We start from the raw sequence: 24,837 nt of genomic DNA, 5'->3' as shown, positions 1-24,837 counted from the left end.
CCCCCCCCCCCCCCCCCCCCCCCCCCCCCCCGCGCTGGTCAGAGGGCCACGACTCTCCATCCGTGCTTCCTTGTGGGGCTCTCCCAGCCTCCCAGACAAACCAAGAATGTATAGGGAACCACTCCCCTCATACCTCTCCCAGTACAGACCAAGCTTCTCTTCTCTCTTAGGTGGCCTGTGGCTGGGAGGGTTCTGGCCTTTGCATGGACACTATTTTAGGGTAGGATCTGGCCCCCCCTTGTACCCTCTTCTGGGGGTACCCACTCTGGAGAGAGGCTCACACCACTAGTCTCTACCCCTCAGCTCACACTGGGGTCTGGTCTATAACCCTCCCCCTGACAGGTGGGGCCCCATGGGAGGGTTCAGGGATGGCATGGTCATGGTCTCTGCCCTGAGGTAAGTGTTGGTGCCATGACCCCCATTCCAGAGGCAGAGGCCACGCACTTAGGCTGTAGAACCAGGGTGGGGTGGAGGCACTCACTGATGAGGGCTGAGGCCGTGTCCAGCTTGGGGTCGTACGGACACTTGCCCTTCCCTGACTCGAGTCTCTCGGGCTCCAGGTAGAAGATGTAATCCTGCAGGGCAGAGGGGAGCTCAGCATCGTCCAAGCTGGTCCCACAGCTGGGGAGGGCAAGGGTCATCAGGCTCCCAGGGTGAGAGCAGGCCCCGAGGGACACCCTGAAGCCACCCCTTCACTCCCCAGATATCCTTGTGTTTTAACTGTCCAGCCAGATCTCCCAGGGCAGGGCCACACTGCACGTTCCAAGGGAGCTACTTCCTGGTCTCAGATAAGACCTGGGAATCAGGGGCTGAAGCCCCTCCATGCCAACTGGTTCAGGATGACTCTGGTCAGGGCCCCCTTGGGCTTGACCTGAGCTGTGGCTGCCTGTCCTTGGCCAAGATGAGGCTGACCGCCTGACCAGGGCAGGAGGTACTGACCAAAGGCCTTTGGTCCTGACCTTTGTTGCCAGGTCTCACCAGGCCAGAAGGCTTTGAGGGTACCGTGTCCCCAGGCTTTATGTCCTACCTGTAGTCCTCAGGACAGAATAATAGGCCATAGCCTTTCCTCTGCCCCTCAGCAGAGCCCCCAGTTCCCCATGTCTCCACAGTGGGCAAGGAGTTGAGGGGTCCAGCCCAGACCACATGGGACTCACAAAGCCCCCCATGCCTCCCAGCCCAGCCCTGAAGATGCTAGGAGAAAGGTTGTTGAAGGCACTGGGACCAGGATGAGCTCGTGGGACGAAGGGAGGGAAAAGAGAGGCACAGAGGCAGGAAGGAGGTGGCAGCAGGTGGCAGGGATGGTGATGGGAAGGTGTACACAGGCCCGCTTCCAGTTACACTCTGCACACATGACTTTCTGCACGCACGGGGCTGCACACACAGCTTGGCACGCATCACTGTCAGCACACGGAACCCACCGTTCACACCCTGGGCACACGTGCAGTCTGAACGGCCCCACTTTTCAGCACTCCCCGTCACAGACACATCTGCTCAAGTGACCACTTGCTCTATCATTCACTGGCAGCCCCTGCCCCCCTGCCCGCCCCTGCCCAGCCCCAGGCCCCCCAGCCCAGTCCTGAGTTGTGACTAGTGGACAGACAGTTCTGTCCCTTCCACCCCAAGGGAGCAGAATCCCAAGCATGGGAGTATGTGGGACACCGGTGTCAACCCACGACCCACGGAGGCATGGGGCATGGACACCTGAGAGTAATATGGCAGACTGCATACATGTGGCACGTTCTGACTCTGGATGCTACCTAAGGTGTGAGTTTGAGAATGCACAACACGTGCCCAAGCGTATGTTGGCAGATGCTCATGCACGTCTACACACATATGTTGAGGGCTGAGGCACTGCTGTCCTCAGGCTGTCTTCCCTACCTGGTCCTTCATGATCTCTTGCCTGTAGGGGCTCACTGTGGCTGACATGAATCCAGCTGGGAATGCCTTCAGAGCCTGAGGGCACTGCCAGGGAAGGAGTGGGATGGGGTTCCCAGAGTACAGGGAAGACACTGGGGAGACTGGCCTGGGGTGCAGGTTCCTGGCTGGAAGGCCAGGCCCAGGGTGAGTTCAGTTCAGAGGCAGTGCTGCCCGGCAAGGGCCTGGAGGGATGAGTCCCACCTGGCGTGGGGCTGTGGGCGTCGGGCGGAGGGCACCATCCGTGGCTCTGCTGCCTCGGCCTTTGACCACCTGCATCTGGGTCCAGGGCGTGGCCTGAGAAGATGAGGAACAGGGGTTAGAGCCAGGGGTGGCAGGGGCTGGGGGAGCGGGCCCGGGCTGCCAGCCTCTCATACCACACATGCCAGGAACACACGCGAGCACCCGGACCCCCAGAGTACACATATGTGCCTGTGCGTGCACACATACACACAGCTTGTCGAGCACCTGCACACACGTGTCCCTAAGTCCAATCACTCTCACAATTGTCCTACAAGGTCACACCAGCTTACATACATGCCCACATGGAAATGGAAAAAGGCAGAAGCGGGCAGGGTGGGGCAGAGCTGGGGAAGGGGCAGCTCTCCCCCGGGCCGTGTGGCAGAAGCTGACCCAGGTGTCCAGCCTCCTGATGCCGAGGCCCTGCCAGGCCCTCTGGCTTGGCTGCAGGGGCACGGTCCACAGGCACAGCCAGGAGAACTGTTGCACGTATGGAGCGAGCGCTTACTACATGCCAGGCACAGTGCTAAGAGCCTTGGGAGCGTTAGCTCACTGCCTCCTCCTCACACCGACCTGTGAGAAAGGCAGCTATTAGCCCCATCTTCAGGTGAGGAAACCGAGGCTCTGAGAAGTGAAAGAAGTCACTCACCCAAGGTCACAGGGCTGGAAAGTAGTAGGGCTGGGGCTCAAGCTCATCCTCCCATCAGAACCCTGGCACGTGGCCACTAATGGGGCAGCACAGGGCCAGGGTGGGCACGGCTTACCTGGGCACGGCGGCCACGGTTTACATAGGTGCACATGGGGTTGTAGGCGCCGGTCCCACACACATACAGGTGTGTTCGGTTCCAGGGCTGGATGAGCCTGACGAAGTTCCCGCACTCACCCTGGGGCCAGAGGGAAAGCCAAGGAGGTGCCCAGATGCCTTTCTGGCCCCACTACCTCCCTGAGGTCACCTGCCCCCACGCCCCCCCGATGCCACCTGTAGACCTCTCTGCACTCACATTGCCATCCTTGCCTGAGAGCACACACTCCTCAATGCGCTGTGGGGAAGCCGCCCAGTGGATCTGCCAGAGACAGGGATCAGAGGGTGCAGCCCTGGGGCCCCATGTTCCTCATCCCCCCAACCTGGCACCTGGGCTGGCCCTTACAATGAGGGGCTCGCGGTTGATGTCATGGAGGTCCAGGGACAGCACATAGTCTTTGCTGCCCACGTACATGCGGTCATGGTCCTCGTCTTTGAGCAGGATTCGGTAGTCGGTTGTGTTGAGCAGGAAGTTGAAGAAATGGGCAGTGCCTGTGGCCTTAAGTTCTGTGGGTGGAGGTCAGGGCAGCAGTTAGGATCCTTGGGGACCAGCCAGACATGTCCCCTTTGATGGGGGGGGGGGGGGGAAACCCCTACCACACAATTGTCTTAAACCCCTAGCTTCTCCTCTAGAGCTTACTGAGCTCCCTCTCTAGTCCCTGAGATGCTGAGAGGAGAAAGTGGGACAGGTGGGCAGGCCAGGGAAAGAGCCACACCCAGAGCTAAAGCCCTGACTCATGGGCAGCCCCAGCCAGTCTCTGGGTCCCAATGAAAGCCAGTGGGCGTGGACCAGGGCACGTGATAGCATCAAAGAGTCTTTGCTTAGCTGGGGGTTAATGCTCCCACACTCAGGATGGGGCCTGCTTTCCACAGGGGCCTAAAAGGGTTAACGAGCTGGGGCGTTGGGGGTGGGGGGCAGGTGCATCCAGGACAGCCTGCAGACGCTGGCACAGATTGGGATGCCCTGTCCTCACCCCAGCTACCCACCAGACAGAAGGCCAAGCTGACACACACTATGGTCCCCACCTTGTCTGAAGCTGGTTAGCCAGGACACTGAAAAGCCCTGCTGGAGCTATACTGTCCAACAGAACTTGGGTTTCCCCCAGATCCCACTGGGCTGCTGCAGGTGGAATTTTCAGGCCACTTTGAACCAGCCAGGAATAGTCTTTCCTGGGAAAGAAGCCCTCCCCCTAGCACTAGTGTCCCAAGCCTGGGGGCAGGGTCCCGTTGAGTCCTTCATTTCTCTTCTGCATGAGTCTGGCAGCCCTGGCCCTCCCATCCCCAGACTGCTGGGGGAAAGCCCTCATTTCTAGGGATGAAGGACAGGAAGGAACTTGGCCAGTGACAGGCCAATGACAAACACAGGACTCTAGAAAACTTGGGAACCTTCCTCTGGGATGGGGAGAGCCAAGGGGTCTTCTTGTCAAGCCCCTCCTCCACCCACCCCCAGCTATTTTTAGCTCAGCAGGAGAGGAAAGATTATAGTGAAGGTGACGAATATTCACCAGCACAGGAGGCTTGAGATGGAGGCACACAGAAGAGCACATGCATGTGTGCACATGGCCCAGGCACGCACGTGTGCACACACATGTCCTGCACCAGATGAGGCACTCATGAAGGCGATCATACATATACCATCTTCCCACATCACAGCTGGTAACCCATTTCCTAGGTGAGGCAATCAAGGGGGAGTTCTGGAAAGGGAGAACAGCTGAGATCCGAGGCCCTAGATGCCATCCGAAGATGGGACCAGCAGGTGGCCTCATCCCATCAGTCAAAGTTGACCTTGACTCAGGCAGCTGTCTCTGACTGGCCTGGCTGACCATGACCCCTGCTGTGTGCTAGGACCCTGAAGTGGAGCTGGAGGGGCTGTGCCTGAGAGCAGCTTCGGATGGGAGCTCCAGGATGTGCTGAGATGGGCCTGGGAAGTGGGCTGGGAGCCAGGGGACTCCCACAGCAGACCCAGAATTACATCTGAGGGGCTGGGGGGGGGGGGCAAGCAAAGGCCTTGCCCTGCCCGGCCCTGTGTGGCGATGAGAGAATACAGGTGATGACCTTGGCCAACCGCTGGGACGCAGGGACGCCAAGGGATCAAAGGGCCGATCCCTGCCTGGCTACGGCTTCACCCGCCTGTCCGGCGGTGCCTCTGAAGTCCTAGGCAGGGCAGCCTGGGCACCTGTCCTGCACCTGTTGTTGGGCCACTTGGAGTCCCCTGCCTGGCCACCCAGCCATAGTGACAACAGGAAAGTAAACACTCCCCCACCCCCAGGGCCAGGAAGCAGCCAGAGAGGAAGTGGGGCTGCCAGCGGAGCCCCCCCAGGCTGGGACAGCCCGCCAGGGGTTATTTATACCCCGGCTGGGGGCACGGTCTTTGTTGTACCCTTACCCGTTCTACTGGGTTAGGGGGCATTTGGGGGCCAATGGAGGAGAGGGAGGCAGGGGTTCAAGTGTGTACCTACTTTTCCCTACCTAGGGTAGAGTAAGCTCCAAATACCTAGCCCCAAGGACATCTACCCTCCATCCCTGCCCAGTCTTGGGTCTCTGTAATTTGGAACCCCCTTCTGTGATCCAGTACCGAAGCCCCAAGTCCAAGTAACCCTCCACAACTCAGAGCCCCAGCACTCCAGGCTCCATCCCCTTCTGTGAAAAAGGCAGTGGAGAGACCATTCATTCAGCAGACCTACATGGGGAGCAGGAGACTCCCTATGATCTGACATCCTTCCTCCTAAACCTGCAGTCCCTGCTCCCTAACCCCTGGGTGGAGGTGGGGCTGGAGGGAGCCTCCCATTCACTCATCAAGCACCTATTATGTGCAAAACCTTGAGCTGACAACATCTGATTTACAGATGAGCACAGCAAGGCAAGAGAAGAGAAGTGACAGGACCAAGAGCATAGGGATAGGATTCCCACCCAGGTCCGTGATCCTTGGGGCTAAAGGAGATGCAGGCCCAGGCAAAGCCAGTCCTGGTGGTGAGCACTACCCACTGGGAGGGCAAGGCCTGAAGGTAACTCTCCCTCCCTCAACAGGGCATGTGACTCAGGACCCCTCCCTGTGGCCATGGGATATGGCGTCAATGGCTCTGTTGTCACAGGACATGATGTTTTGGTCACTGTGGAAACTTTGAGGGGGAGCCCCCATGAGGCCATGTGGGGTGGGAAAGGGGTGGGACCAAAGTTCAGGAATCTTTGACTTTGGCGTGGGCTTTATGACCCCAGTCAGGGCACTCTGTCCTCATTTTCCTATCTAGACCATCTCTTGAGCCCTCCTAATACTGACACTCAAGGTGATCCCTGAAGGTAAGGGTCTTGCTTCGAACTCCGGGAAATGCTGACAGCAGAGTATTTCTTGGGACTTCCCCCCACCATCTTTCATGGGCTGTCTCTGCCTTGGTGGGGACAGGAGAATGGGATGTGGTCCCAAGTTCTTTCCCCATGCAAGCTGGCTCCCAGATGTCACCATCTCTTGGAGGACATCCTGGCTATACCATTTCCTAGTGCTGGGTGAGGAGCAGAGAAGGCCATGGGGCAGGAAGGGGCTTCCTGTTGACTCAGCCCCAGCCTTCCCCTAACTCTAGCCTGTCTCCACCCCACCCTCAACTCAGGAGCAGAGTTAAACCCTGAATCATCCATCTAAACCCAGCTTACAGAAAGGAAAACTGAGGTGGAGAAGGATGACTTTTCCAGGTCCCTGGAGTAAACTGGGTATAGGGCTGTGGACATAGCAGTCCATGGCTGCAGTGCTCATCTCACTCATGTCAGATTGTAGGAAAGAATTAAAACAAGAGTCCCCATGACAGCCCTGTACTCCAACTCCAGACGGGAAGACTGAGGCCCAGAGGAGAGTGGTGCTCACCTCAAGACATAGGGTGAGAAGTGAAACTAGTATCCTGTCCCCCTTCTCTAACCTGCCATAGGGCAAAGGAGCTGGAGGCCTTCATTCTTCCAAGAAGCCTGGCACAGAGCAGGAAGTGGGCCAGTAGTCCTGGGTTTCCTGCTCTGACACCTGTAGCATCAGCAGGGCTAGATCCTCCTGGCCCCCAGCCCCACTAAGGAGCAGAGACTTGGGCCAAGGGGAACTGGGGGTCCAAGGGGGCATCTGTTGTGGAGGTCGGTGTTGACCTGGCCTTGCCATGTCCTCAGGCCTGTCCTCTCCTCTGCTCCACTTATCCCAGGCCCAGCTCTGATAGCAGGAGTGTCACCTATCCCCCATCTCCATGGCACTACTGAGGGAGGGCTGGGGCACAATCAAAGGTTCTGTGGATGTCAGAACTCAAGTCTGGATAAGCTTTGACCGTGGGGAGAGAGTATGGTGTGCCCAGATAATGCCTCCTGGGAAGGGCACCCCACCCCCATACCCTCACCCAGGCTGGGCACAGGTTGGGTGGGGTGACATCCGGGAAGTCTTTTCCCGTCATTGGGAAGGAAGAGCCTTTTCTGGCATCAGACACCTCATTTCCGCAGCCGTTCCCAGCCTCTAGAACTTCCCTATGGCCATTAGACACTCAAGGTCCTGGCCCAGAATGGCCTGGCAAACGTCCAGAGGCAGGAACATTCTTAGTCCATAGGGGTTTAGCCTTGGGGGTCTCTGTTTCCTCCCCGCTGGAAGCAGCTGATGCCTCACTTTAAAGGATGTGGTGGGTGTGGACAGCACTAAGGAGGTGTGTGTGCAGCCCTCACCCGAAGACCCCAAGTGGGCGGCCCTGACCCCTGCTGCCGACCCCTGCTGCCCGTCTCTAGGACACGGGCTCTGTTGTCAGTGAGGCAGGGGCTGCTGTAAAAAGGGGGTCCTGGAGTGGAGGTGGTACCCCGCCCCCTTGGTTACAGCCTCACAAAGCAGCAGGTCCTGACTGACAGTGTCACCTCCCCTGGCTGTGCTTGAGTACTGGGGGTGATAGAGGGTCTCTGAAGCCCAGCCCTGACCTCTGACCTCATGTGGGCCAGAGCAGCCCTAATCCCTGAGCTAAAGAAAAATGAGGTTGGGGGTGAGAGGTGGCGGTGCTGGCCAGGGTCTCTGTCAGTGCTTTATCCTCCTGCCCTTCCAAGGAAGGAAACTGAGGTGGACGAGATGTCAGCACTGGCGGCAGAAGGAGTGGCAGGGTCTAGACAGTCTCTACTGGATGCCCCAGGGGGCTCTAGGGAGGGGTGGCCCCCAGCCCCTTATGACCCCCCCAAAGCTGTGAGGGGCCCCAGAGGAAGGCCTGGGGGCTGGGCTGGCCCCCTGGCTCCCAGCCTAATCCTCTTTTAATGAGCGGCCAGCCGGAAGGCCTCAGTCCCTGGCCGCAGCCTTACAACCCTGGGAGCCCCAGCCAGACTGAGCTGGGGGCAGGGCAGCCCCTGAAGCCTTTCCATGCACCTTCCCTCCCCCTCACTCCCTCCCCCCCCCCTCCCCGCTTAGCACACCCACCTCATTCATACCCCAAAGCCAAAACCTAAACACTGGCTAGGCCAACCCAGGGCCCCAGCATCTGCAGGGATATATACCAGGGTGACATCTGTGTTGTGCTCCCATGGACTCTCTTGGGCATTTACCATTAGTTCAGGGTCAGGTCCCACATGGAGCTGGACAGGGGAGACTGTCACAGCTGATCCAGGGGCTTGCTGTCTCAGTCCCTTTTCTATCCGGGGAATGTTCTGAATGGGAATCCCTAGAAACCAGACCTAGGGTTTAAGCTGCCTCTTCCCTGGGGGGTAGGTTCCAGTTCCTCTGGCCCAAAACCCCTTAATATCTGTCCCCTCCAACCCATTCCTGAGCCAGGCTTTCCATATTGGACACCCAGAGGCCTCCCCAGGAGCCATCCACACTCGCCCCCCCCCTTCCCCCCAGGCAGGTGAGCCAGGTCGGTGCCAACAAAACCAATTACAGCCGCTCTCACCCAATTAACAACTAATTATGGCCTTGTAGTCCATTCAACATAATTAACATGTAAATGACTCGGTGTGTTTATATTCAATAACTGCTCTGATTGAATTTAATTTAAAAGTCTGAACTAGGGACCCAGTTACCGTATTTCACCATCTAGAGCAGCCACTTCCTGGGAATGTCGGCTCCTCCAGGGGAAAGGGACACAAGACCAGGGTGGAGGGCAGAGGGACAGGTGCTGTGACACTGGCCCAGTCCTGGTGAGGGTAGGGATGGCTGCAGTCCCTATACTCTGAAATGCTACCCCAGGGGTGTGGGAAGGTAGTGAAGTCTGAAGAGCCCCAGTGGGACCCTCAAGTTGGGAAATCCTCTGGAACTAGGGGGCCCCTCTTAAGGGCTACTGTAAACATCCCAGCTCTTCAGTAAACACCAAGCCAGAGCCAAGCTGGAGCCACCCAGCTGGGCTAAAGCTCCACTGTAGGCTTCCCTCCCATTTTGGGGGCTGGGGGCTGGGGGCGGGGGGCTGAGGGCTGGAGCCTGGGGCCAGCAGGCTCAGCCATGCTATTCCCACGCCCGTTCCGCCCCAGTGCCCGCCTACTCCGCCCAGGAGAGGACAGGCTGGGGGCACAGCTCAACCTGACCCAGGAAAAGCCAGGAGGGAAGACGCAGCAGGGTCATACCCTGGCACACACTCCAGCTGGAAACCCAGGGTTCTACACCTCTCTCCCACGAGGATGTCCAATAACTTTCGACTGTTTTGTCCCAGCAGGTAGGGAGCTCTCTAGCCTAGGTGCTCCAGTGATCCCTGCCCACCCCCATGGCACCTGATCATCTGGGTCTGGGCTGGTGACGGAGCCAGGAGGACCCTTGTAGGTCCATGTAGGACCCTTAACAGCGTGTGCAGATGCCTATGAGGACACCTTTGGGCATTTACCAGCCAGGCAGAGCTCAGAGCTCTACCCGTTTGGAAAGGACACAGTGCAGGGGCAAAGCTGGCCTGCAGGGACCAGGCAGCCCCTGTGCATGGGGTAGGAGACAGCAGCCTGGGCCAGGCAAGCAGCTCACACAGGAATGTGCCCCAAGAAGCATGAAGGGGGTTGGGAAGACAGTTGGCCCTGTGGGGAGGGGTCGCACTGATCCATTTCTCAGGTGGGGAGAGTGGATCAGGCCTCCAGCTCCACTGGCCTCAGGGGTCCACCCCGCCTCCCACATTCCAGACCTAGCCCGGAAACCCCTCACTCCTTCCCCCCCTCCCCCGCCACCTCCTCCCTGACTGCAAAAGACAACAAACTCTCCATGGCTCATTTATTCCGATAAATCAACCAGACGGACAGGCCAGGATGGGACTGACAGGCTAGTGGGTGTCAAGACCCTCCCCCTACCCTGCACCCAGCCCCCATCTCTGTTGCCCTCCTTGGACTCCTGGGGTCCCTACAAGCCCTTCATGTCACCCGCCCAGAGAGTCCCAGGATGTCCGGACAGTCTCAGTCTCCTTCCCAACATTCAGATGGGGAAACTGAGGCATTGAACAGACAGATGTGTACTTAGGGTCAGCCTTAGGGGATGCAACAGGACAGAATTGGGAGACCAAACAGGACTCAGCTGGTCACCAGTCCAGGAAGGCAGTGAGTTCTCCACACAAGCCTGGTGCTGGGACAGGAGGGTGTTAAACAAAACAAACGACAGCGAGAGCGACAGCACAGGCTGCCCTGGGCAGAGGCCCCCTGGGTGTTGCAGGAGCCCACAGGGCCCCTGAGTTCTAGTTGTTCCTCAGCCAGTTGTAGCGTCTGACCCAAAGGGACCCACCATGCTGGCCGACCGGCAAGTACACAGGCAGTGGACGCTGCCCTTGGAGGGAAATGAGAGCATCAGCACCAAGCCCTAAGTGGAAAGAAACATGGCTCTTGGCTGGGTGCAGAGACCTCAGAGGAAAGAGCACGTCCGGGTAGGAAGCCAAGGAGGGGGTCAGGGTGGGGATGGGAGGGGTGGAGGCAAGGGGGGGGATGAGGGGGAGGGAGGAAGGAAGGAAGAAGAGTGGGGGAAGGGGGATCTGGAGCTGAGGCCTCACACCCCAAAGACTTCCTGGTCCCTGGAGGGGCCTGTTGCTTTGGGGCTGTCCCTGCCTTACAGAGATGCAGCAGATACCCGTACTTGCCAGCAGCCCCGGTGAGAACGCCACAAGTCAGCCTAGCTGAGGCCTCCCTCCCCCACAGGCAAGCCTCCTGGATCCTAGGCCAGCAGCCACCACCCAGGCCCATTCGTTGCTGGGTCAGGACCAGTGGTCAGGGTCTGGAACCCAGGAGGCCTCCACCCTCTCCCTGAGACTGCTAAACAGCCTGGGGTATGTTGAGGGGGGAGAGCAGTAGTGGGGGAGGGGTGGAGCGGTGGCAGGGTGGGAAGCGGTGGCTACAGGCCTGCCAAGCTCAGGCACCCACGTGAGCTGAGCTTTGGATTCAGACCGGAGCCTTCTGGCATCCAGGCCTCTGGCAAAGGCCCTCTTGCTATTTCTAAGAAAAATGCAGCAGGAATCTTCTCTGCTTCTCCAAAACTCCAAGGGCTCCCTTGAGACGGGGCTCAAATTCCCAGGACAGTACCAGGCCAGGCCAGGCAACCATGCTCTCAGCCCAGTGGTACAGATGCCCAAGTGAGCAAGGGGTCCAGTCACCCCTAACACAAGCTGTAGGAGCCATAACAGTGCTCAGAGAGGGGTCACTGTGGCTGCTCATGGGTCCCAAACAGAGTGGGGAGCTTATCTCAGTGTGGGGAGCTCCCTCCAAGGCATGGCCCTACCCAGTGCACCTCTCTCATTGGATTTTCCTCACCATATGTATTTGGTGCCTTTGCCATGAGGAACAAAGAGCTTAAAAACCACAAGGAACAAGTACAAACGCTATGTCAAAGCAGCAAGAGCAGGACTCCATCCAGTATCTTGCCCTTCCCCCAGGTATTATGGCACACACACCTCACCTCTGCTTCCTGCTCTTCCCTCCCACAGTCTCCCTGCCCCTGTTGAGATGCAGCCTCCTCCAGGAAGCCTGACCGGATGCCCATGATAGTGGCATCCTAGTTCTGCCTGACCCCACTCCCAGAACAGGGCTCAGGGTACCTTCTGCAGTCCTTTCCAAACACCATCACCTTCACCAAAGGTTAGAAATCTCAAGGGAGAGGTGAAGTAGTGCAGAATTCCTTGGGCCTCCCCCAGGACCAGCCCTCACCCCTCTGCCACCCTCAGCATAGCTCCTAGTTAGGAAGTCCTGAGACTTCCTTCACAGGAGCCATAACTGCATTCACAAAATTAATCCTCCCACGTGAGGCCTCCCAGTGAGGCCAAAACCATTCTTATCCCCACTTTACAGACAATGCAGCAGGGACACAGAGAGGCTCACTACTCAAGATCTATCCATGGCCAGGATGCAAGCAAAGCAGCCTAAGCCTTCAGGATGCTGCCTGCACTGAGCCACTGCAGTCCCCACCTTACACAGGGGGAGCCAGGTCCTGGAGAGGCTAAGCCACCTGCCCAAGGTCACACAGCTGACAAAGGTAGAAGGCAGGCTTGTCTGCCTTCAGGGACAGTCCTCTCAACCACCACCACCTTCGAATCCTACCAAATTTAAGTCCCATGGAAGGAGCTGGAGGTCTCCCAGGGGTCAGAGGCCAAGTACCCATGGCTCTGAAGACAACCTCTGGGCCCCCCGCCACCCCTGGAGGGGTCACAGGGTTGGAGGTGCATACATATAGGTGCAGACAGCCAGGAGCCCACTCTGAGGCCACTGCCTCCAAAGCCACAGAGTGAAAGATACCTTTATGGGCCAGAATGAGATTTTTATCTTGGCGGTTTCTCTTTAAATTCTTTACGATTACGAAGCAGCGGGGGCTGCCAAGGAACATGATTTACTCCTTGAGCATGCACCAGCTCCTCACTCGGTGCCAAGGGAAGCTGGAGCCAGAGAGGGAGGGGCGGGCGTCATGCCAGGGAACCAGAGACAAGGCCTGTGCTGCTGAGGCCCAGCTAGTGGCGGTCCCGTTTGAGGCTTGGCTGGACCTGGAAGGACCACAGCTGAAGGCCCCCAGCCCTGAACTGGCTGACTCAGGCTGGGCCTGAGACAGGTTCTCAGCAAGTACCAGGACCTGCTCCATTCTCTCCATGCGCCAATTGCTGGCCAGCTGAGAGGCAGCCAGCCTCCAGGACCTCCCAACTCCCGAAGTGGCCACTTCCAAGTCCCCTCTCAGGAGTAAGGCAGTTCCCATTTCCTGGAAAACTGAGATCCTAAATGCAGGAATCTGGGCTCAAGTTCACGCTTTGGGTCTTCCTACCTCCCTCCTCCTGGCTCATCTGGAATACCAGCCCCTCCCCAGTTTGCTAGCTCCAAATCCCACTGTAGCTATCAGAAACACCTGACCTCTACCCAGTTCCCTGGTGCCACCTCTGGCCTCTCCCCAACACCTCCTCTTCTGTGTTCTGAATCTCCTAGCCTCCTTTGGCTGGCCAGGGAGCCCCTGGGGAGGCAAGGGCACATCCCCCACTCCTCACTGTGCAGTCAGGCCTGGGGGTGGGGCAATGCTCCATCAGGGCTAAAGGCACTTCCACCTGAACCCATATTCACCCACTCTTCATCCCCCCCTTGGGTGAAGTAAACGGGCTATGACCTCTCCTAACCTCCAATCTCATCATTTCCTAACAAGGAGACCTGGCCACTCTGGTTCTCTGATGCCACATGCAGATGACGTAAGTAGTGGCACTATTCTGGGCCATTAGCCCCAGAGGCTCAGAGGCTGGGCTGGGGTGGGTGCATAGGCAGTGACCAGCACCTACCCACTCACCCTCCACCTACAGAGTGTCCTTCCCCACAGAGCAAGCCAGTTATGCCTGGAATTAGAGAAGATCCAAACTCCAGGGCTACTCTGAACACAGGAGCCCTTTCCTCTCCTGGACCCTTGTTTTCCGTCTCCAAAAGGAGACAGCTTCCTAGGGGACTCTGATCAGTAGTGGACTGGGATGATGGAGAGCTGGATTTACAGGAAATAAGCAAACCCAAGTGCTGTTGCTTCTGTAAGCAGAGGGTATGAGAAGCCTGCCCAGTGCAACCTCAACCCTCTCCTTAGGAAATGAGGCTGGGAAGGCTAAGGCCAGCACTGCAGGATCCTGGAGCCCTGTCCCTAGCTCATGGAAGAGGGCTATACCTGCTTCCCCCAATCCACCCTTCACTCTCTTGGTCCTGAGACAAGCTCAGACATCAGACAGAGCCAGGCTCTAGCTGTTGCTGAGTGACAGGAAACCTCACAGAAAACCCATGGAGACCCCTCTCAGGCCTCGGAGACACCACCATATGGTTATCATCATGGGTACCTACTGTTACTTCTATTATTTTTATCTTTCCTGACTCTTCTGCTCTATCTCCCTACTCCTGCCTTGGTTTCCCCAGTAGCCCAGCCACCTCATGTCATCACAGGAAGGACCCTTTTCCTCCACCAAACACCTCTTGGCCCCTGTGTCCTGGCCAAAGCCAGCCCAGGCAGCAGGCAGCTGCATATTGTGGGGGTGGCTTCCTGGGATAAAGTAAACATTCCCCAAGCTGAACAAAGGACCTGGCAGGGCACTCACACCTCCCTGCTGCAGAGGGAGGTGGTGCCCCCTGGCTTGGGTCATCTCAGGATGGGGGAAGGGAAAGCTTTTTCTCCTAGGCTTGGCCAGGGACTCTGGGGTTAAGGGGACTCCAGACAAGGATGGGTGGAGGAAAGGGTCCTGCTGTCCAGGCTCTCTGGTCCCAAGCATCCATGAGCTCTCAGAGGACACCTCATCTCTCCTGGAAATCTTCCCCACTTGACCCCTCACTTCTGCCTGACCTTGGCTGTGTTGCTAATGGAAGCTCAGGAGATGGGCCATAGGAGCCCCCCCCTACCTGGACTCTAACTGAACCTTGGGCCCCTTCTCCCTTACACTTTCTCAGCTTTTGGCCTGGCTGGGGTGCCCAGGCAAATGCACAGGCAGCAAGCCCAAGCCTGGTCCAGTTCCTGCCTTTGTTCCTTTAGCTGCCCTGGGCAGTGTGTGGCCCCTCATGCCAGCACCTCCGGCTCGGGAGGGTCTGGCCCAACCAGGCCGGAACTAGCACCTCCCAACTGCAGCAAGACCAAGGTGGGGGGTGGGGAGGGCCTAGGTTGAGTCCCTGGGGCCTGGTATGCCAACTGCTATATCCAGGCAAGGCACAGAAGGAGAAACTGAGGCATAGAGCCAAAGTGACCACCAGCGCTTCTGAGAGCAACCCTCTCTATGAACCTCAGGTATGCCTGGGAGAAGAAGCCCCCACCCCCCCACCCCTTTTCTAGTCCCTGGCCTGGCTGTGAGATCCCAGTTTCTATGGCTGATGGTATCCATTCTCTGTAAATGCTTAGTGAGGACCTACTCTTCACCAAGGGCCACTTTGTGTACATGACTGTGCTGAGACGGTCCAGCATGGGGGGTGGATACATAGGGCCTGGTTCACAGTAAGCGCTGGGTTCCCAGGTGGCACTGACCAACTGGATGTCCATTATCTTTTCAGACAGTCTGACTGAGACTTGTTCACTGCAGACCCCTTGGTACTCAGCATGGGGGCCTGGCACAGAGTAGGGACTCAAGTATCTGCTAAATTAAGTGATTTCTTTTTTTTTTTTTATTAAATTTTTTTTTTTCAACGTTTTTTATTTATTTTTGGGACAGAGAGAGACAGAGCATGAACGGGGGAGGGGCAGAGAGAGGGGGAGACACAGAATCGGAAACAGGCTCCAGGCTCCGAGCCATCAGCCCAGAGCCCGACGCGGGGCCCGAACTCACGGACCGCGAGATCGTGACCTGGCCGAAGTCGGACGCCCAACCGACTGCGCCACCCAGGCGCCCCTAAATTAAGTGATTTCTAAGCATACAACTAGAACATGAGGTAAGTGGGGAATGGGGAAAGTCATCCAGGGCCGGGAAGCCTGTGTGTGTGAGGGCACAGAGACCTGGGATAGGGTGGCCCCAGGCACCCTATGGCCCCACCCCAGGCTGCCACAGCAGTCAGCACCATAGGCTGGCTGCCAGCAAGCTGGGCTTTTAGTCACTGCGGGTGTCGGCTTCAGAGCTAATTGAGAAGGAATCGACCTGACCAATGTGGGCGTCAGCAAGGCCAGGACACCAGGGTTCTATTTCTGGCCTCGCCTCTGCCTCCTGCCCGACCTTGGCCCTGCCCTTGCCTGAGCCTCGGTTTCTCTCTCTGGAAAACAGGAACAAAAGTCTTTGGCCCTTTGTCTCTGGAGATCTAAGAAGGTTTAAAAGGAGCATATAGAGGAACTCCCTAAGTCTTATCTCTCTTGCTTCCCCTTATAGGTCTCCAGGGTGATGACAAAAATACTACCCAGGGTGGATGTCTGGGTTCTAGGGTCCCAGAGGTATGAAGACAAGCCCCCACCCCCCTTGCCCTGGTGGGGGGGAGGGGATGCTCTGCTCCTCCTGCCGGCACCCTGGGCTGGGAAGGGAGTGAGGGGGGGCCAGGCCCCTTCAAGATTTATTAATCTGCTCTAAGGAAATCCACCAGGGAAGCATGGAGGTAACGGCAGAATAAATCTCTCCCCTTCCCAGGCCTGGGGGCAAGGGGTACTCTTACAACCAAAAGCATCACCCTCAGCCCATTCCACAGGCCCCACACTGGACTTCTTCCAGGTGCATCTTCAGAAATGCACTCCTCATTCCCCCCATCGACTCACATGGTGGGATAAGGACAAGGGAGGGGCTCTGCTGGGGACATGGGGACGTGGGAACATGGTGAGGTGGAGGCTGGATCTCGGCCAAACCTGAGGAAGGAAAAGTCAGCCCAGCCTTTCACCCCAATATGTGTGCCCGGAAATCTGGCCAGCCAGGGCTGAGTGGGCCCCACCCAGGGCAGCCCACTGGACACAGTGACCTTGGGCCAGAGGAGAACTCAGCAGTGACCCCAGATCCCCCAGATCCCAGCATGGCTGCCACCCCTTTCCCCAGGCGGAGGGGAGAATCTTCTGATCACACAGACCTTTGAGGAAGTGGCTCGTGAGTGAGCCATTTGGACACCCTGAGTGTGTGCCATGTGTATTCACCTGCCAGTGGGTGAGGTACAAAGGCAATGAAGCTGGGGAACCTCTCACTCTGCAGACCCCAACCCATCATTAAAACCTTCCAGTGACTTCCAAAGCAATGTGTTCATTGGGGATCTCAGGAGCTCAGACCTGTCTCTTAGCATGTGTTCTCCTTCAACTAGCCAGGTAGCCTGCCCTCCCCTCACAGCCAACAGCACCCTCCCTGATTCCTGGGAACCTCTCCCATCTAGAGACCCACACCCCAGCAGAGTAGGTCCTGCCTCTCCAGCTTCCTGAGGCCTCAGTGTCTGACTGACTATCTGCCCTTCCACCCCAGGGACCATCCAGGGCAGGACCAGACACAGAGCTGTGGCAAGGAAGGGCTTCCACAAGTTTGGAGGAAGTGGCATCTCTCTCTCCCCAATTATCTATCACACAGAGGAAGGCACTCCGCAGACCCTAGGCCACCCAGCCTGAGACCCCACATTCTGCCTCCAGAAGGGGCCCAGACTCGGGAGACTTCTCTGAAATGTCTACGTGGCCCGTTCTCCAGCCTTTCCTGGCAAGTTACCATTGTCCTTCTCCTCCCCACCCACACAACCAGGGTGACCCATGTGGCTGCACAATATGTCTTTTTTGCCTTGTCTTCCCTGTCTCCTCAGCATCGGGCCAAGCTCTGTGGACAGAGGATGAGGATGCCAGGGCAAGGCAGCCTCTTACCTTTGAATGAGAGCCGGACCCGGGGCGTGGCTGGGAGGTGGTCCTGGGTGGGGGTGGCTGGCCAGGCCCCAGTCAGTAGGGAAGCCCAAAGGAGAAGACCAGCAACAGGCATTGTGGGAGGGGCCTAGGGCCCAGGAAGCAGGCTCGGCTGTCTGGACACCTGGAAAGGGGGAACCAAGATCAAAATGTATAAGGCAGATAGGGGCGTCCTCCCCTACCAACTCTCCTTGCTCACACCCTCAGCCTGGGACCATGAAAGCCCCAGTGTGCAAACTTGATATACTTTTTTGTACCTGCCTTTGTCTGGGAAGGTGTAGCCAATGGGCCTGAAGACCAAACAACCAGGTGCAGCCTGGGGTCACCAGAGCTAACAGGGGCCACTGGAGACTCAAACAATGCCCCCCGCCCCAGCATCCTGAATTCCATTCACAGGGTCCTGCTGAAGCAAGCAATCTTACAGTCCCCTCCAGTTCCCAGCAGGCTCTCTCTTTTGTGCCCACCCCCAACCAAATGGGCTGCTCCTTCCCTCGCCCACCTCAAGGATTGGAGGAAGAGATGGATCCAGTCCTGCCTGCTCCAGCCAAACCTATCCTCCCAGTACAGGGAAATTGAACCTGATTACTGGGGTAGAGGCATGGGAGAGAGTGGAGGATAAGTGAGACACACACAGACAGCCCAAAGTGGGAGAGACAGCAGCTAGAAAAGGGGAGGCAAAATCTGAAATCACAGCAGGAGGGATCCAGGTAAGATGTACAGAAGGACTTGCTGCCAGGTGAGTTCCAGCTCTGCCTCTAGAGAGCAAAGAAAGTGGAGCTGGGATGGCCAACAGGCCTGGGGCGGGGTCTGAGCCAACCTCGGTGTCCTCAGAACCCCCATATCCCAGCAGGTCCAAGTTTTGATACTATGTTTTTCAAATATTGTCTCCCCAGGCAGGCTGGCTGTTGGGTAAACGCAGCCCAGCACCAGTTGTCAGAACATATTGCTCCCTCCCGGCAAAACCCAGCGCCAATTCCCAACCCCCCCCCTACCCAGATACACTGGGGGTGGGGGCACCAAGAATGACAGTGTGAGCCCCATCCTCCAGGTCTGCCCTGTCTATTCTCTTTTCCCATGGGAGGCAAGACCCTAGGCCCATTTCTAGGACCCTGGAGTAGGGTGACAGGTATTGTGGCCTGTTAATCCCCTGCACTGGCTGCCATATGCTGAGGCAAGGCCCAGGATCCACATCTGTCAGGCTCCACACAACAGACCCTGAGGCCTCCCTAGACCCACCTCCCCTGGAGCCCCGGAGCCCTTGCCTCTCCTACCAGGGCAAACCACTGGTGGTTCTTCAGACAGGAAGTGCAGCTTCAGGCCTCCTGGCCCATTCCCCAGGTGGTGCCCTCTGTGGGAACACCCTCTCCAGAGTGCCTGACACACCTCTCAAGTTGCTTCAAGATCCCCCACCCATCACAGAAGCTCCCTCCTGGGGAGACTGGCTGGAGGAGGGGAGAACAGAACCAGCCCCTCCCCCAGTCTGTTGGGGCACAAAGCTGGTGCTGACTGAATAGCAGGCTCTGGTGAGAGGGGGCAGGTAGGAGAAAGGGCTGTAGAGCCACCATCACCCTCCGATACACCTGGGAGGCCCCCACTAACAGTTGTGGATATACACACGTCCACACTTGCATGCCCACACACGTCCTCACAAGCATGTGTTTGCTCAAGAACTTGACCTGCTAGTGGGGTGGGGCTCAAGGAAGCTGGGGAACACTGTCCTGGCTTGGGGAGGGCAAGATACAGTCTGGGTCCCTCAGAAACCTTTGATCCTATGTATCAGGGGGCTCAGGTTAACTCACATCCCCCCCCACCCCAATAACCTCATTTCTTCTGCATCCGTTGTGGTGGTAACAAGCGCAGGGTCACCAAGGACAGCATTAGAGCCCCCAAGGTATCCAGGAAGGTGGAGGGGTTTGCCCCACTGGGCCCTTACAGGGACCTCTCACAATGCCCTGGCCCTTTAAAGGAGTGAATGGGGGGTGATCAAGTCTGCTGGGGCTTCAGACCCAAGTCCAGGCTCCCTCTTTGGCCGCATGAGGGATGGAAAAGAAGAGAAGAGGGAAGGAAGAAGAGGAAGACAGGGACAGAGAGAAGGAAGGGGAGGGCACTTCCACAGCTGCTTCCCCTCTGCCAGCCCCTAGATGTATTCCACTTAGCCTCGGCCTCAGAGAAGCCCCCAGTCAGGCGAACCAGGTGGGTGGACAGAGAAGGAACAGCCACCGCCACCTGGGAGCCCACCAGGAGGAGAGCCGAGAAAGAAGGAAAGAAGCCTGGCAGGAGGGAGCAAGGGAGGGAGGCAGGCGGGAGGGAGGAGGAGAGAGGGAGGAGAGAGGGAGGGACGGAGGAGAGACGTTCGAACAAAGAACCGAGGAGCTGGGGCTGGCAAGGGGTGCAGAGAAGGGGCGGCCAGACAAGGGGGTCTGGAGGCACCTGGGGGTAGCGCAGGGGGCTAGGTGGTCGCACCGTCTGGCCTGATCCAGACCTCTCAGGCTTAGAGTGAGGTGGGGGGTGGGGGGCGGTGAGCAGCTTGCCTCAGAGAAGGGAGGTTAGCTCCTCAGAGCTGAGAACTGCCTGGATGGAAGGGAGGCAGGAGCAGGGGCTGCGGGGGAACACGGGATGGAATTATTAACAGCACCCCAGCCCTAAGATATCCCCTCTACCCCCAAGCAGGCCACAGATCCTTTCTGGCTCCTTGGCTTCCCCCTCCCCCAACACCCATGGACCAGGAAGCAGAGCTACACCACCACAGCTGGGATTGAAACCCCCCTTTCATGGTCAGGGGTTTCCCAGTCAAGGTCACCTGGGCTCAGTTTCATCCTCCCCCTCAAGGTATGCCTGACAGAGCATGGGAGGCACTGAGGCTAGGCTGCTGGCCTTCTCTCCCCCAACCCTAGCACTTCCGGGCTTGGCTCCTTCAGAACTGAGGGGCAGCAGCAGGGGTAGGCTTGCCTGGTGCCCTTGCCTTCCAGCACACCTTACCCTATGGGTTTAGGCACACTTCCTGTGCAGCCTCAGAAAAGGCCCCAGCTCTATCCGACTCCCTGGGCTGGGATGAGCCTCCCAACCCCTGAATACAGTTTCCCCGGTCTCTGCAACTAGGACAGGGGCTTCTGGGAACCTGGGTGAATTCAGGAGAACTGTAACCCACAACCTGGCCCAGCTCCAGGGTGGACACACCAGTGCCTTCAGGTAATCCCCCTCCCCCAGGTGTTCATGGGCTGGTGTTCTCAACACAGTTATCTCAAGAATTGTAAGTTATTTAAGCAGCCAGCCCCTCAGCCTCAGCTCCAGCTGACCCATCCTGCCAGCCCTGCCTCACTCCTGGGCTACCTTGACACTCTCTGGTCCCACTTGCTCTAGGTGAGCCCACCAAGCTCCTAGTGTCCCCTGCCCATTTCACCACTGGGGCCCCAGCCTGCCCAAATGGGAGGGCTTAACAGGCTCTCCTACCTCACCTACAGCCCACAACCAGGTCCCTAATTCAAGCAAGATTCCCTGCTGGAAAAGCAAACCCAAGCTGGAAGCTGGGGGTCAAGGGGCTAGCACAGGGTTCGGAGAAAAGCTTCAGGGCTGGAGGTCCTCCTGCCTTGCTGATCTGGGGGACCCTCCACGTGGGATCTGCCAGTACAGCGCTTCCCTTACAGCAGATGATCTGGATCAGGACACTGAGGCAGAACAGGCGCACCTAAGGGGAAGAACGCTGCCTGAGGCGTTAGTGGGAAAGAGCTGACCCAGGAGAAGGGGTATCTGCTCCAGGAACGTGGGGGGTGCTTGGGAGCACCCACCCACTCAGAATCTTATGATTAAAAAGTTGCTTTGCACACTGGTGACCCCGCAGGACACACCAACCATACATCTCTATGTCCCACCGATGATAAGGGAACAGGCAGCCCGGACAAGTACGGCGCCCACTCCAGTCCTATCTCCCCTGCATCCTCGGGAAGCCCGCAGCCTCTCCGATCCCCGCGCCCCGGACACTTCCGCAGAGTTACAATGCCCCAGGTCCCAGAGGGATCGCGGGGTGGCCCGACACCCTGCCGGCTCCCTCCCGGTGCCCGCCGCACTCACCTCCTCCGCGGCGGCGGGGCCTGGGCTCCCGGGCGGCGGGGGCGGCGGCGGCAGAGCCGCTCCCGGTTGGGCCGGCCGGCGCTAGCGGCCCCCCGGGGCCATGGCCCTGCCCGCGCCCTCTCGCCGCTGTGCCTGAGCCGGGGTCGACGCCGCGGCCCGGGTTTTAACGGGTTCTGTGGGCTTCGGGCGCGTCAGCAGCCGAGGCCCCGGGCCCCAGCCCGGGCCATGGGAAGGCTCAGGGGCGCTCGGGGCCGCCTCCCCCCGGGTGGGCTACGGGCGCCCCCTGGCCGGCGCGCCGAGGGCGCATTCCCCGGCGCGGGGCGCGGGCGACGGCGCGCGCTCGGCTTAGGGGAGCTGCGCTTGGCTCGGCCCGGTGGTGCTCGCCTGCTTGCTGAACTGGGGCCGGGCGGCCGCGCTGGGCTGCGCCGCTCCTCGCGACGCGCCCTGGCCCTGTGCTGCACTCGGGGCTCGCCGGACCGCGGCCGTTCGCTCCCTCGCTCGCTCTGGTCTCGCGGCCGCCGGCGGGACGGGGCGCTCGGAGCCGCGCGGGGAGCGCAGGCAATTGGCCGCCCGTGGGCGACATTTGCATAGCGCGGCCCCGCCCCGCCCGCCCCGCCCGGCCCCACCCCCGGGGCGGGACCCGCCCGGCCGCCGCCCCGCCCCCGCTCCACCTGTCCGCGGGCTGGGCCCGGGGCTCCCGGGCTGTGGGGCAGTCCGCGCCAGGGGAGACTAATCTGCACCCCGCGCCCCCGCCCTGGCTTCGCGGGCGGCGCCCCCGCCCCGCCCTGGCTTTGTCTCTCCGTGGATACACCGTGCACACCGCGTCTGGTGTTTACTCGGGCACTCAACTCCCTGGCGGGAAGGGCGGGCGCGCCGGGGAGCAAGGAGCCTGCGCTCACCTGCTCACCCCCTGCCGTGTCACTCCTTCCCACTTGCTGCGGGCCGCGCCTGGCCCCGCGCGTGAGTCCCGCAGCTTGGGACCCAGGACTGCCCCAGCCGCTCAGCAGGTGGCGGTGCAGCCCCTGGGACGACTGGCATCGCTGGACCTGCTCGCTGCCTCCAGCCCAGGCCAGGTCAGCAACCCAGCCTCACGGCTCTGTCCACTCACTCAAGGGCTCCCTGTGATTCCCCAACGTCCAGCCCTATTTCAAGCCAGCAGCCCGATGCATCCATCCCTTATAGTTCCATACTCCTAGAGAAGCCAGATAGGCTGGGTGGGCCTCCTCTCCTAAAAGGGACATTTGCTTTCAAATGGCCTCGTGATGACCCCAGGACCCAGCAACTGAGCCAGAGGCCTACCCTGATCCCAGGAAGGGACCAGACACCCAACCCAACCCCCAAGGCCATGGCCTCACCAGCCAGGACCACAGTCTGAGCCCTACCCCATTCACTTTGCTGAGGTCCCAAGGGGCATGGGCCCTCTTTGTCCTCTCCTCCCTTCTTTCCCTTCTCCCTCTTCTATTCCCTCCTCTTCCTCTTCTCTCTCCTTTTCTCCCTCTTCCCTCTCCTGTCCTTTCTCTTGCCCCCCCTCCTTTCCCTTCCCCTCTTTCCTGTCTCTTGCTCTGCCTTCCCCTCCTCTTCACCCTCTTCCCTTTCCCCTATTTTTCCTTCTTTTCTTCCTCTTTTCTCTTCCCCTCCTTCTTCTTCCTCCCCTTCTCCCTCTTCCTCCTCCCCCCTTCTCTTCCTGGCTAATAAGACCCCTTGGAGAAGGCATCTCTCTCTCTGATCTACTGACTGGTTGACTGTGAATGTAGAGTGGAGTGGGATGGTAAGAACCCAAGTGAGGGTCTTCTGTCCCCAATTTGGAGTGCTGGCTCACATATTTCAGGCAGAGACCATTTGAAGCAAGGAAACACCAGCCTGGAGTTATGGTGGCTGCAGTGACAGTGTCTGCACCCCTACTGTCTGTTACGTCTCATTTAAAATACTGTGATAATTGTCCCTCCTCACCCCTACTCCTCGTACCAGGGTCATCCCAAGGCCACCACCACTCTGCACCACCATCACTGTGGTTTCCAACACCATCCCTTACACACTCCCCCACCCCCATGCCCAGCTTCCCTGGTGTTCTCATAGCCTGGCCATCGCTGTCACCACCCCCAGCATCCTCATCATCATGGTCACTAAAGCAGAACTGTTAGGACTTGCCAAAGATTCCAGGGTGCTGGGTTGGGAAGAAAAGAAACTCAATCGACTTGTCCATGGAGCTCCACTTAGACCCACAGAATGGACATAGTACATGGAGTCCTTCTGAGGGGGTGGGGGTGGGGCACACAGGGAGAGGGAAGAGACCTATAGCTGAGCCCACCTCACACAATGGAATGCCAGTTCTCTCCTAACAATCTGAGAAGGCTGAGTAATAGATATAAATAAAAGCAATCATTGCAGCAGTGAATCCACACAGCACCCCTGCCTGGTTCCATGCTGGGTTGGCCATCTTGTATCATGATATATATTATTATACATATAAAATATGCATTATTGGAAGGAATACAGTAGACCCTCCTACAATTTACCTTCAATTTAGGGGTCTAAAGACGCCTTGAGCCCAGCCCCAGATGCCACATTGGGAGGCCCTGCACGCTGCCAGCAGAGTTTATGATTATTTACCCCCAGGCACTTCACAATCCCTCTGAGAAGCAGGTTCTACCATCAGTCCGTCCCCATTGTAGAGATGAGGAAGAGGACCCTGGGAGAAGCAGGATAAGGTGTGTAACCACTATGCTGTGGTGTCAGAAAAAGGTGGCCTTTTCAGGAGTTATTGGAAGGCTCCAAGACGGAAGGACCAGGCCACGGGGCCCACATGGAGCCAAGGGCCTGCAACCCAGACAGGCGCTCGGGGGCTGGCAATAAGTGCTGGAGCCCGGCGCAACACTAACGGAGCTTAATAAATCTTCACTGAATGAATAAGAGAGCAAATCCCTGCAACACCAGATCCAAGAGCAAACATGAGCCAAGAGCCAAGAGGCCAGGAGCCAACTCCTGGTCCTACCACCTAGCTCCTCTAGACTAGCTGCCCCCACCAAACACTTTCCCTGCCACCCAGAGTCCTTCTGTCTTCCTCTCCAAAAGCTACTCAGCTTCTAGCTCTACCTGAGAGCCACCTTGGATGCCCTGTGGGGTCACCTGAAGT

At 58.4% G+C, this 24,837-nt stretch overlaps 1 protein-coding gene across 2 annotated transcripts in view; it reads right to left on the bottom strand.

The window, feature by feature from the left end:
- Nucleotides 1-21,949, bottom strand: part of SEMA3F (semaphorin 3F) — a 29,847-nt gene extending 7,898 nt beyond the window's left edge. Inside the window, exons 1-7 of one of the 2 annotated variants that reach the window (XM_049640516.1) lie at nt 21,705-21,949; nt 17,601-17,760; nt 3,303-3,463; nt 3,156-3,218; nt 2,919-3,038; nt 2,119-2,211; nt 482-575 (exon numbers count right to left, since the gene is read on the bottom strand). In XM_049640516.1, coding sequence (XP_049496473.1) covers nt 482-575; nt 2,119-2,211; nt 2,919-3,038; nt 3,156-3,218; nt 3,303-3,463; nt 17,601-17,712 — 643 coding nt within the window. In that variant the 5' untranslated portion in view covers nt 17,713-17,760; nt 21,705-21,949. The remainder of the gene's footprint in view (nt 1-481; nt 576-2,118; nt 2,212-2,918; nt 3,039-3,155; nt 3,219-3,302; nt 3,464-17,600; nt 17,761-21,704) is intronic. The other variant, XM_049640517.1, reaches the window with a different exon arrangement.
- Between the last annotated feature and the right edge of the window lie 2,888 nt (nt 21,950-24,837).

The sequence above is a fragment of the Panthera uncia genome, chromosome A2 (genome assembly GCF_023721935.1).
Source record: "Panthera uncia isolate 11264 chromosome A2, Puncia_PCG_1.0, whole genome shotgun sequence".
Lineage (NCBI taxonomy): Eukaryota > Metazoa > Chordata > Mammalia > Carnivora > Felidae > Panthera > Panthera uncia.
This window is presented reverse-complemented; position numbering and strand designations above follow the sequence as displayed.